Genomic DNA, 13924 nt, shown 5'->3' on the forward strand with positions numbered 1-13924 from the left:
CCTGCTGATACCTGTGATCTGCAGCCCTAGCTTTGCCTGGTTTAAAACACTAAAAGAGGACTTGTTCCAATCTTCTGCTGGTTTTATCAAGTAGCCCTAGTGCTGATGTTACAGGGTTCTGTGAAAATAGTTCCGCCTTACTCTCTGCCTTTCTGCTTTTGTAAAGCTCAGTCACATCCACGTTTGAATGCTCCTCTCCCAGCTGAAGCCATAGCTTCCCCAGCTCCACGGCGATTTGGTTGCCTTCATGCCATTTGGTGTGGAAGCTAGTCAAAAGCTGCTGGCAACCCGCCAGTCCCCTGGCACTAAAGCCGGTTGTAGCGATAGGTGACGCACCTCGGCCAGCAGTTCTGTGTCACCCCTCAGTTCCTTCTAAAGCAACGGCTGAATGTCATCTGGGCCAGGGGGGCTTACTGACATCTGGAGTACCTGTTTGGTGCAATAAATCCTGCATATTTACCCCAGCTTGAGCTAAGTTCCAACTGCCTGCTACAACAAATGCAGGAGGTGTGGTGATTTCCTTAATGTCTTCGCTAGTAGAAATCAATGACTGCAATAGATGGCAAATCCCAAGCTGTACACACATTAGACCACGGTCTTAAAAACAGGAACAGCATGGAGAAAGAAAACCATAGCGCATTCCCTTCTTTAATTCTTTCAGCATCTCTTCTCACCAAGAACAACTGTAACACACTAATTTCAAAGTCACTGATTTTCAGTGTTCAGTCTTACTTAGCTCGGGAGATGAGATTTGCTTTGACCGTGCCCCAGATCAGCAGACAGAAGCAGCAGCCTACCTGCCCCAAGCGTTCTTCTCTTACAGGTGGTTCAGATCGCATGCAGGACTTGCAGCACAGTATCCAACTGAAGTTACATAGTGGTTCTCCATCACTAGAATAAAAAAGGATGAAATGCAGGCACCATGCCTACACCTAGAAAGAGATGTTTACACGTAAAGCAAAGAAAGCAAGCAAACAAGCCAAGTTCTTAGTTTATCAGAAGAATGAAGCAGGTTTAGAGCCTTTCATATTTCGGTCAACCATTCTACCTGAACTGTGATCTATTTAAAGTGGTAGGAGTTGATTCAGCTAAGCAAATCCTGTGATAACTGGCTTATTTCTAGAGAACAACTCTACCTGGAAAACCATTGTTGTGGAAGACTACACTTTGCCCTAATGGAGAAAAAAAAATTTGGAAATAATGGCAGCATGCTATCGAAGTTCTGCCTGTGAGAACTGCCAGTTTGAAAATTGCCATGGGCACCGAACAGTCACTCAAAAATAGTTATTTATTCCATACAAATAGTTCTAACCTTTCCATGTACCAGAAAGCACAAAACACTGATGTCAGCCGGTGCACTTAAAGGAAAAAGGAGTTGAAATGTAAAAAGAGATTCGCATTAAAAGGCAACGACAATCAGAGGAGAAAAGCCATTACACAGTAAAAGCGCTCCTTCAGGCAACCGACTGTTCCCACATCACTGTTTGTTTACTGCAGGATCGGGGACCGGAAGGTCCCAACAATCTGGTGATACCACCAGTAATTTTCAGGGACACTCATTATAAGTAGTTTCAGACACAAATCAGTCAAAACATTCAGCAACCCAAGTACATCCCAGTAAGTTACACAGAGACATAACTCTTTCTAAAAATGCCATAGAAAGTCAGGCACCCCCAGCCACTTTTGGCACGGCAGGCTTTGATAAATTTAAATTGAAAGACTACAGCTCATCTTTAAATAGAAGAATTTGGAAGACTGAATAGCTCTACATACAACATTAAGTACTTGAAAAATCATAACAAGAAAAGAACTGGAAATCTTCACTTTTTTTTTTTTTTAGTACTCTGATCATAACAGAATTTGGGACTTGGACTCAGGCAAATTTCCTACAGTGGTATTTTTCAGGAGCAGCACCTGAATTCAACCTAAAAATTTTGCAGGGGAAGACACCAAAATACCTTGCTAAATGAGTAGTCTTTTATATTACATTTTTATTTTGCAAGAAAATAAATTATACAACTTAAAAAATAAAATTCAAAAATTAAGCAGTACATCAAAATAGTTCAGCTGGACTGCCATACAGAAACTACCACCATTCAAAATTGTACAGCATTATTACCTTGGTAGTGGCACACATTCAAAATCGTAAATACCATACGTAGATAGATATTACAACTCAGGAACTCAAGTTTGCTCAACACTCCAGACTACATATAGTGTATATGACAGGAAAGCTTTCGTGTAATTGTTTATTTCACAAATATGACCTCAAAGAATTACAAAGATAGCATCCCAGTCATTTAGATGAAAATAGAAAACAGTTTGAGTTTAAGATAGCAAATCTTTCTGTAAAACTATCAAATCTTTTTGCCAATTGTATTTTTAAAATTTGCACTTTACAGGACAATGGCATCCCAATGCAAATAAATGCAACATGTGAACATTCAGAACATTTATATTAAGTTTAAAAAGGTGAAAACGAGAAAGTCACATTGTCTTTTGGAAATGTAATTGCATTACAGTCATAACCAATGAAAGAGACGAGTAAAAATAGAAGCTAGGGACACCAACTGTGGAAAGAGGAAAATGGAAGACTTCAGAATTGAAACGGAGATCCTCATCAAGTTGTTGGGACAGAGAAAGATTTAACAGTATTTCTTAACCCATTAAGAGTGATTTTTTTCCCCCCTCTTCTACACCAGATTTCATTCCATAGCTATTCACCGTGGCAGTGTGTGTGGCAACATGTTTTGCAGATGCAGCACCTCTTTAAGCTAGGTCTTTGGACATATATATTCATAGCTAAAAATTGCAGCCTTAAAAGTGCATTGTTGCCATATTGCAAGTGAAGAATAGTTCATTTGCATTTAGATATGAACTCTACCCGCCCCAAAAGAACAGTTTACCCCAGGTATCTCCCTGTGCCCCGGGTGATACTAGTTTTAAGTGCATATTGGTGAAAGTGACCTGATGAAGGACGTTAAATGTGATTCTACATCTTGAACAAATTTGCTGGTGTGAGTCTCAGATTTAATAAAAAACCCGACATCCATTTCCGGTATATATTTAAAGAAAAATGACCATGTCATAGGCACATTACCAATTATATTTCTGCATCCCAGGTGTTGAGAAATATAGAGATAACATTTAGGTTGTATTATTTTGTATTTATTAGTTGAGGGAACGTGCAGCTCCTTAGGTTTTAGCAACCTTTTTCTGCATACACTCCAGCTTCCTAACAGTTGTGTCTGAGATGCTGCCTCTTGAACTTCTCTCTCAAACCTAAATCAATGGCTTCGAAATCAGCTTTACCCCCTTTGTAGCTCTTTCTGCATGACAATTTCACACCTCTTCTTCTCTGGTTAAGGGCTGGAATTTTTTATGTTGAAAAGAGCGTGCTCAGACTGTCAAGTTTTCCCCCAATTATCCCAAGCGAGCATTTATTACTTTTAAGTTTCAAAGACTGAAAGTCTTGCAGCACAAAGTTTTTTATTGGAATTTTGTTTTCTAATGTTCAAATAGCTTTACTGGTTAACTGCACAGAGCACCACTTGCTTTTGATTCTGAATCGCAACACCACAGGGCCAACATAAAGGATGCAATATTTTTAAACAGCATCTACTTTTGAGTATCAATAAAAGCATATGGCATAAGCTGTGGGATTTCAATCAATCGCAATTGGCCAGGTCTCGATTTCTCTCCATCTCTTGTTCATAAAACCCTCACTACCAAAAATTTCTTACTCAAATAGATGTCCGAGTACACACTGTTCTCAGGCAGTCACATTGGCATTTACATTAGTAACAGAGCATGCAGCCTGTTTAAGGGTGCAAACAGCCATTCTTGCAGTTTGCTTTTAAACCACTCCTACTTTATACTTCACTGCAACCATGTGAAAGCAAAACTCCTTCTCTTACTTACTGGAAGGTTTTCCTTTTTGACTAAAGTTAATTGTATCCTCTTCCCCCTTCCAATCACCGAAGAAGAGACCTTTAGATGTTGTACTTGAACTGGTTAATTAGAAAAAAAAAAAATTCGCGCACTTGCGATTTATGCAATATTTAGACAGAACTGAGTAAAGCGCAACTTAGCTTTTGTCCCAAGACAGGCACTCTGCTCCAGTGATTCATGCTATCAGTCCAGTACATGCTGGCACATTTCAGAGTAGCAGAGAGGCAGGTAGTGCCAAACAACTACTTAAGATGATTGAAAACAGAAGAGGTAACATTAAGAAGTTGAAATTCCTGATGTGTATTTGGCACTCTCTCTGCATACACTAAAGAAGGTATTTTTCCTTAGCTTTTCACCATTTTCGTTAAGAGTTGTATTTTCTACCCTGCCAGTTTAAAAATAAAAAGCAGAGGGTTTGCTTTTCGTATAAAGATGTTGACTTCTAAGCAACAAACCAGTCCACTTGGATTAACCTTGCATGTATATATAAAATTACCAATGAGGAATTAGTACAGGGATCTTCAAGTGTTATTTTCTTTCCGGGGGAGTTGTGCATCAATTACTCTTTAATGCATTCAGATATATGTAGTCATACTTAAATATTTGGAATACAAATATTAAATGTACAAGGAAATACACTTAATATTTCTGTTCAGTATAACAGACCCACCCATGAAAACTGCTTTTAGAGTGAAGTATCGTTCAAGAAAGCTTCACCTTCTCAAAAAGGATTGTAGCAAATCATCCGTCCAAATAAGGTAACAAATAACGTATATCCACTTGTTTACAGCAAACAATTTAAAAACAATGATCTCTTGCTAAAGGAAAAATATCACCCATGACTTGAATTCCTTTTATGTCACTTATGCGTCAATTATTAAAATCCAGTTACTAGATTGAAGCACTGCTCTAGCCAACAGATTTTAACTGTAACAAATACGTATCAGTTGTGATGCATGTGTTTGTGTCTCTCAAATGTTATTACATAAAAAGGATCAAAGGTGGACAGTACATTACTCTGTTGATCCAAAACACAAAAGTGAAAGTGCTACTTCTAGTCCTAATTGCATTTAAAAAAAAAAAAAAAAAGAAAAACAACCCAAACCCAAAACAAAACTAATAGCAGTTCCTCAGTGCATGAATATTTGAATATTTTTTCCTTGTGCAAGTACTGGTCATCTAAAAACCCAAACCTGTATTCCTCCTGGTGGGTGTAAATCAAACCTACTTTAAAAAGTTCACAATGGGCTCTTCATGAATGCAAGTTTCCCACAAAACAGCATGCTGTTAAACGTGTGCAACATGAAGGGAATGCCATCATGCTAACTGAACGAGATTGGCAAAATATAGTCCTCTGTAAGGTAAGGCAGGGATTTTAATACGTAACGAAAGTCAAAACAAGTCCTTCTGCAGCACAAACTGTTGCAGCTGTCTGTCCAAGCACCCTTCCATTTATGTTCTCAGCATCCTGCAGAGTCCTCAAATTATGCCATATATATGAAGGTGTTGATATCCGACTCATCTCTTCTGATATATTTGTGCTCTATAAGCCATTCAATTTGCTCTTTTATCATTTTCTTTTGTGGCAAGAACATGTTTTTCAATATTTCTACCAGTTCAGTCTGAAGCTGGGCATTAGTAATTTTCTTCCGCATTTTCATTATTTGGATGATAGCCTCCTGGTGGGGGACAAGAGAAAAAAAAAAGGTTTTTTTTAAATGCTTGGGTGAAGCGACAAAGTGAACACAGCATTAATAGGGGGGTCCTGGTAATGCAAGACAGCAAGGAAATCTATATTTTCCTTAAAAATCAGATATATGCTGCATTTCTTAGCCTAAGTAGATACAGAATTGCTTTTACAAAGAAGTTGATAAAGGAAAAGAATGAAGCACTGGCAAGATGCGATATAAGACAAGTCCAGTCACAGGAGAATCTGCAGTTAAACCTTGTATCTAGAGTGTGAATTACTCACTAAAACCTAATGTTCATTCACTCTCTGAGCAGAAGTCGCCACTTCCAGGGTGACTTGTGATATACCTTGTGAACACCTTGTGAAACGCAAGCTTAATGTCAAACTGGAACTCACAAGGAGTTCTCATTTCGTAAGTACAACCAGGCATTAATCCTTCTGCTGGAAGTATGGCCAAGATGTTAAGTCAGGTGGTACAATTCACAATGTGCATGGCCTGGAATCTAATCTGACTGATAGAAGAGACCCGCAATTGGAAGGTAAGATGGGATTTTTCAGGCTCTGTTGTAGGTAATGATCACTGATGCCTGAAAAAATTCAGGTTTTTTTAGAACTGCCAGCTCAAAAGATCTGACATGAGTAGCCGACTGAAGGACAACCAACCACAAAGCAGGAAGCTGCAGTTTATACATCTAAGAGGTACTTACAAACTTTCCCTCTAAAGAGAAGGCCTCTCAAAAAGTCATACCGCTATTACTAAAGCGTGACCCCATCTCTGAGATCATTCTCTTCATACAGAGCAGTCAAAGAGATCTCAAGATCAACAATACTGTTTGTTCATGTTGGTGGCTCAAGTCAGTCAACTTTACCATCTGCTGCCACCCACCACTACACAGTTATGCCTTCACCAGTTGCTTAGTATCTGCTTTGTCCTCTTTAAATAGGATGACCTGGTACATCAGAACAGGAGGCCGATAACTACAAGTGCACAGACACACGTGCAAAATCCTGTACTCACAAAGGATCTAAGCCAAATGGCAAAAGTAAGTTCCAATGAGATTCAAAAGCATTCAGTTCATACATCAACATCCAAATGTGGACAGCATGCAGGAGTGATAATACAACAAAAGAAATAGGGTAATTTTATATTCCTCTGGCAGTTTACTTGCCTGGGTTCGCAATATTCTTAGCTGGACTATTCCTTCATTTTCCTCTTCCCGCATTCTCTCTGTAGTAAGTTGCAATCGACCAATCAAATTTATCTTGCCCCTTTTCTGAACTTTAGCGTTTTTTCTGAAAAAGTTGTATTGTATGAAAATAAGCAAAAAATACATTTTCAATTAAGGAATTCCCATTAAACTTAAATTACCGCAGCAAGGAGTACCATCACATATCAGATATTTATAGGCTATTAGCATTGCAGCAGTGAGATAGCTGGCTGACAAATCAAAACTCAATACCAACGCCTCCGCATAATAAAAGCTGAATATACTAGCATTACAAAAAATCCATTAGCTGAAAATGACAGCGTCCAAAGTTGAAAAGTTAACAGTACTATTTTAACAAATAAAATTTCAGAAAAAGCTATTTCAGTTTAATTATATAAAACTAGGGCTCTTTAGAGGAAGTTTTTATAACAAAGTTCAGGAAATTGGACTAGTTCATTTTCCATCAAAAGAAATGTTTGTCTAGCAGAAAAAAAAGGATGAATAACAGCTATAGTAACAAAGAAAGCTGATCGCATTCTTGAGTGGTCACCCACAAACTTTCTGTACAGCCTGCCTCTTCTGTCACACCCTCTCATAATTTCCCAAAGCTCATGATCCTGATGACAGGAAAAAACATCATGGCGCTGGGCAAGAAACTAAGCCCCAGAAAAGCAGATTCGTCACCCTCTCTCTCCACAGATCCAGATGTCCAGCTGCTACTGCGAATGAGGCCCCGAATCTGAGGTTACTAGCAAGGAGCCACTTCTAATCACAGCCATTGACAATAGAGAGAGGCAAAACCCAAAGCAAAACATGCTGAATGTAGTATATACCATTTAGATATTCTCTCTTTATGCTACCTTATGCTCTGAAGGATTTCAAAGCACCAGTAAAAGAGCACTGCAATTCTCAGTGAAATAAAGACACTCGGGTGAAAGCCACACCAAAAATCCAGGCTTTTGACAGCATACCATATTATTAAGTTAAAAAAGCAAGTGAAACTGCTTATCACTCTGCTTTTGAAACTCTGTGTGTGAGTGTAATAATCAATACAGCACTAGCGCTCTGCTTACATGCTGTTCTTCCTATATGAAATTTCATTGGCTCATAAGTAACAGGAAGATAGCAGAGCCTCCAATTTTGCACCTCATCCCTAGGTGTTTTAAGAAATTTAATTTCACAGAAATCAGAATCATAGAAACAGTTGTCTAAAGGGGCTGCTGGAGGTCATCTGGTCCAACCACCTACTCGAAGCATGACCATCGCCAAAACTAAGTGAGGCTACGGCAGCAAAGCGTGTGTCTAGCTGAATCCTGAAAACTTTCAAGGACGAAGGTTAACTTAAAGTGAATTCCTTTAATTATCAAATAGCACATTGTTATTTTACTTTTCAAACATCATCTTACATTAAACTGAACTCCTGGTTCACCGAGAAGAGGGTTCCTTCTGTAAAGTCTTTGGGTGAATTGACTTGAGGTTCATACAATAAAACCTGACGTTTCAGCTTTGGAAATGCTACAAGAGACTACAGAGAAAAGGAGGGAGGGGGAGGAGAATGAAAATAAAACACCAGACTTTCTAAATGAAAACAATTGCTTTTTAAGAACACAGGACACTGCTGCGCAGACTGTAGTGAGGGAACCAAGTAGCCTTGTTTGAAGCTGCCAGAGGGCAACCCAAAGATACCAATAAAACCAGAGAGGGGACACAGTTTACCAAATCTCCTGAAATGGGTTAGCGTAAGTAAAATCATACGAAGAAGTAAAATGCATGAACTCACAGCTACAGAAGTGGTGTTAAGTCCGACTTACGTGATTTCTCTCTTTATTCTTGAGCTAAATAATTAAAAGTCTGATAGAGCAAACACTGAAGTTATTTTTTAAGCAACATACAATTATCAGGAGCCACTGATTTCCTAGAATTAGACCAGTCCCACTCCAAAACCCACAATCATAACTGTGTGCTTTAGGCAGTATATGGTCAAAAGATAATTGCTGTTTCCAAAAGCTTAAGTTAGGTAACATTGGGTAGAGAGAATGTCTTAACGTAAAGGCTGTGTGTGCTCAACAGTAGTGCAAGGAGCCAGCATTACAACTGATTAATTAGCAAGAAAGGTGTTCACATTTCAGTTTCAAAGTGTTATCTGGCAGCGCTTTAAAAATACTAATCCAGTATTTCAGAGTACAAAAATCAAGAAGAAATCTTTTTCAAGAGAAAGGGAAATACCCATAAAGTCCTCCTAAGTTCTGCATCAGGGAGTTCAGTTGCCAGTTTAAGATTTTCAAAGCTGATCTTCTCTCTGGGTCTTTGGTTCCACGCAAACAGCACAGCTAGCTGAAACGTTGTTACCTCCAGGTCATACTGGCCAACCTCATTCTTAAACGTTATCTGTGAACAGAATGATAACTGTACTTATAAGCCTTTCTGGATCACAAGCTTTCTTACTATTATAAATACACAGAAAGTACAGTCATTGAGATTGATACACCGAAAACTGTAGACTTACAATTCCATTGGACATGAGGTGGTGCCAGTGCAGTTTTCTACCACTGTGATTCTTTTTATAAAATTCTTCAACTTCTGGGATGAGATCTTCTAATTCCGTGGGCAGCGAGACAAACACTTTTTCAGAACTTCGGGACCAGGCGCCAGCATTTAAAATTTTAATATTCACAGAGTCAGCTGTAAGCCAATATTGGATTATATGAATCTTCAGGTATAACAGACAGATAAACAAAATGCATTTTTTTTTTCTACTCGAAATACAATTATGGAGGACTGAGTTTTCAGAAAGTAGCAGGGTGTCTACCTATTTAAACATTAAGGTACTCTATTTATGCACCACTGGCTTTCCGCCAGCAACACTGATTGAAACCTCTGGTTTTTTGGCTTGCTTCTGCAGAGCTCCTTCAGCCTTGATGCAGCTTTACAGATGATGCTTGTAAGCACTGCTCAAGGGTTTTCAGTAACAGCAGGTCCAAAACTGGATGTTCCTCAGCCACTCTCATCAATGAAATTTAATCTCAGAAATGTGATTTGAGCTCTTCATAGTGTGCATCCAGCTCTCCTGCTGGCAGGTAAAGGAGGAGGAGCACAGCATGAAGCACTCATGAAGAATGACGAGGGCATAAAAGAAGGGGTAGTTCAGGCATTCACCTGGTTGACACTGATTCAAGCCCCTGCTTAGAATTTAGCTACAAGAGTAGGAAGTCTGTATCTACAAGACTGCTCACAATGAAAACCCACAATAATTACAGAATGGTATCACTCCAGTGTCAACTGCAAGAGAAAGTAGAGTCTACAGACGCTTCCAATCTAGGGGTAACAATGTCCTGAAGACTATGTTCAACATGCAGTTGATATAATTTTTAACTCAAGAATTCAACAGAATTATTTTTCACTAAGAGAAATGAAAAATAGCAAATTATTTGAAAACAATACCTGGTAAAGCAAGTTTATTATTTTTGTGCATTTCTTTGAAGGCCTGGTTCAAGTCTTCAGACACTTTGATATCCTGGAACATTCTAGCCAACTTGTTTACATAGTCTGCTGGCATTCCTACTTCCTGTACAAATAAAAAGAACATTAAGCTATGGCATAGACAACTATGAAAAAAAAGCTCAATTTTTGAAATAATAAACTCAAAAAAAAAGAGCATTAAAGTACACAGGTATCATCACTTTACAATAACAGTTAATCTGCAATGCAATATAAAGATTTTTTGCACGGATCATAAGTAGTTACCCCTTAAGGGCATATGATGATTCTTTTAAAGAAATCCAAGTGCTGAAGAACGCATGCATGCATTAAGGAATCAGTGAATTCTGAGATTTGAAGGAATGTTTAAGGCATGCAAATAATATTCTAATCTACATAAAATTTCACAATTAGAACACATGTCAAGTAATTTACATACCTAAACAAGTACACTGCATTTTGCTCATTTGCATATGGAATATACGAAGCCTTCAGATAATCATACGTGAAATATTTTAAAATCTATCACTACCACTATTAGGATCAACATTTCTCTTAGAAAAGAGCTAAATTGTTTTACTTGCACGAAGTATTGCAATAAAACAGAAGTATAAGATGTCCTGAGCAGCCTGCAATTTAAGATAGAACTCACCTTATCAAGAAGGATATCTAAGTTCAAGAGTGGGAATTAATACCACAAGCAAGAGGCACAACCAAAGAAAGAAAGATGTCAGGCTACTTACTCGGAGCCATTCCACCATATTCTCCTCAATTTCACTATCAGCTGATATATCTAATATCAGGCGTCTTGTTAAGTGAGCTTTGTGATATCGCATGAAAACATCTTTATTCTGTACATATTTAAGTACCAAAAGCTGTCAAAAAAGTAGATTTTAATATATTTATTTGCATTGTCAATCAGACAAGTCTTTGAATGCTGATCTAATGCCACTGTAGACTATGAAGTAGAAAAAGGCTACTTGACATTGCCTTAAGAGCAACTGTATTAATCCTATCACAGGCATCAGCTACGAATCTTTCATAATGTCACACCTCCAATTTCTTCATTTGTCAACCATCAAGAACCTTCTCTTAAATCAGAAGAGACATTGACACCGGTATGTAAAAGTCTCCTGTATTATTTTCTAGACTAACATTAGTTACTGTAATACATTACAGTCTGATACAGGGCATTAATTTGCATACTAATTTTGTGAACTGACATAAGACACAAGAAACACTGCATGGTTTACAAGATTTAAACACACACATGCACCTGATGACATAATAAACTCTTTTTCCTATTATTACACCTTGCATAACTGTTTTTGAAGATCAAGGCCTCAACCCACATAAGGAAATAAAACAAACAAATTCATTCTTCAGAATAATCAATAAGTAGAAAGCAAAAACATACCACTTCTTTAAGCTTTGCTTCAATTTCTTCAGAGGTCAGTTTTTTGCTTAGTGGTGTTTTTCTTAGCAACATGTCACAGTAATTAGCAAGAAGCTCAGGGCATTTGGATTCAGGCTGTGTTTTCAATCCAACACTAAATAAAAGAACAACAACATAACTTCGAACTGTATAGAATCCTGCTATTCTGGAGTAGTCACACTGTTAACAGGACAGACCGCTCTATCCTGATCCCCTTGGCAAGGATCCTGGTGGCGAATTCATATCCTTGTTAAACTAGTGAAAAATTAGGGATAACTCTCTTTTCTTCTTGAAAGAATAAATACTACCAAACATTTTCAGTCAGCTTCTACAGCTTGTTCATTCCAACTGCTTTTAATTTTAGGACTCTTAACAATGAAGGATTACGTTCAGTTTGAAACAACTAAATATTGCATGGCAATAAGTATTCCAGCAAAGGATTAACAATTGCTGCAGTGAAATGGTTCACTCATCTTGTCAGTATGCTTTAACGGAAGTCTCAGGAACAGCCTCCTGCACTGCATTTCACAGACTGCAAAACCCGACATATCTATCGTGTAGTAACAGGATAAAATTATTTTGTAACAGGTATAAACAGCAGACTAACAGCTTGGAATTAAAAGCAGATTAAAGTTGAACAAGAAGATGCTACAGTAGACAGACTGTGGTTCTTCAAAAGGCATGCAAGCACAAGGTTGCATTCCGAACCTATGTCTAGACTGGTGACTAAAATAGTGCCAAGGACCAAACCCTATTTCTAGAGTCAGACGGCACCCACTTGATTGCTAGTCTCAAGGGCCCAAAACAAAGGCAGCGAGTAAGACAGCAGGTAAGAAGCTGTGGGGATGCTCAGGAATCCAGTGTTCTTGCTCATTTTCTCACCCTTCATCAACTAGCGTAGACAGTGCTAAAACTGTGTTCAGACAACTTGTCCTTTTTAATTCATGAAGCAGCTTGCAGGCTAGTGTCTTCTGCACTCCTAAACACCATTTGGAGTAAAAGCAGATCACTAGTCTTTTGGTTATTACAAGACAGAACCCTTATTTAATCAATGTGTTCCCAAGTATTTCTGAACAGGAGTCTTCCAGATCCTGACAGCAATGAAAAATTACCAAATTCCATGTTCTTAGGCTGAGCTTAATGGCACAAGTTAAGCAGGATGAAGCTTCATTTTACTTAAGGCTGCTTATGTAGACAACTTGAAAGTGCGTTGGGAAGAAGAATGCTGAACAGCAGACCATCGCCATCATGGTGGTTTCTAAGAAATCACTAGGCAGGTTTAGCTTTAGGAGTGAAACACAGCTTGAATGAGGTATTGATTTGGATGCTCCCAGGGGAAATGAAAACATTAGCAGAGACCAAAAAAAACTCCTCTACTTTGCCTAGACCTAAAAAATCCTCTACCTTGCCTGCATCTATACGAAGTGTACAAAGTCTTTTGTGAAGGTGTTCCTCCAATAACATAAAAACAGCAAGGCTAATCCTTGTCCAGGCTTACCATTAGTACAAAACCAAACACAGAATAAGAACCAGAACGCTGAACAGATATTTATACCCATCCACCCCTAACTAGAAGTAATTGGAAAGGGAAGCTGGCAGCCCAGCTACCTAAGCTTTGTTTCCATAGTAAATCAGACTACAAACTACACATAAGCAATCCCAACCACCTAAATATATACAGATTCCTACTCAAGTGGCACATCACGTGTTACATGTTAACAATCAATTAACTGACTGCTACCTCCTCTTGGCTGAGTTGCAGAGTGGCTACTGTAAGCATGGATTTTTTTCTTCAGCCACACAGGTCTGCTTAATCTACTGGAAGTTCTTTAAACTAACCTGGTTAATCCTGCACTGAAACAAAAATGTAACACCCAGACAGGTCACACTCACAGCTGGCACAAGAGGAGGTGGTAAACAGCTTGTAGATGGTTACACCTTAATCAGCCACAGTTATTCCCATGAAGACTACTGCCTCAGTTTTCCCCAGGACTTTTACTGAAGTTGTGGCAGAGTTATACAGCCCAGGTTTATGGAATTAATAATCCAGGAAGGTATTATTAAATTCAGCTAACAAATTGACTCATTAATCTACTATAAAAGAATAGATTCCTAATTACTACAAATAAATTTGAGTTTAAACAGGCTGCTATTCACTGGTCC

General features: G+C 38.4%; 1 protein-coding gene across 1 annotated transcript in view; it reads right to left on the reverse strand.

Moving 5' to 3' along the window:
* Positions 1-2219: 2219 nt before the first annotated feature.
* The window catches only part of CUL5 (cullin 5), a 26924-nt gene continuing 15219 nt past the window's right edge, over positions 2220-13924 (reverse strand). Inside the window, exons 11-18 of the mRNA XM_009335267.1 lie at positions 11744-11876; positions 11070-11201; positions 10291-10414; positions 9356-9531; positions 9076-9237; positions 8256-8374; positions 6811-6934; positions 2220-5630 (exon numbers count right to left, since the gene is read on the reverse strand). Coding sequence (XP_009333542.1) covers positions 5436-5630; positions 6811-6934; positions 8256-8374; positions 9076-9237; positions 9356-9531; positions 10291-10414; positions 11070-11201; positions 11744-11876 — 1165 coding nt within the window. The 3' untranslated portion in view covers positions 2220-5435. The remainder of the gene's footprint in view (positions 5631-6810; positions 6935-8255; positions 8375-9075; positions 9238-9355; positions 9532-10290; positions 10415-11069; positions 11202-11743; positions 11877-13924) is intronic.

This window comes from Pygoscelis adeliae, unplaced genomic scaffold, assembly GCF_000699105.1.
Source record: "Pygoscelis adeliae isolate BGI_AS28 unplaced genomic scaffold, ASM69910v1 Scaffold142, whole genome shotgun sequence".
Classification (NCBI taxonomy): domain Eukaryota; kingdom Metazoa; phylum Chordata; class Aves; order Sphenisciformes; family Spheniscidae; genus Pygoscelis; species Pygoscelis adeliae.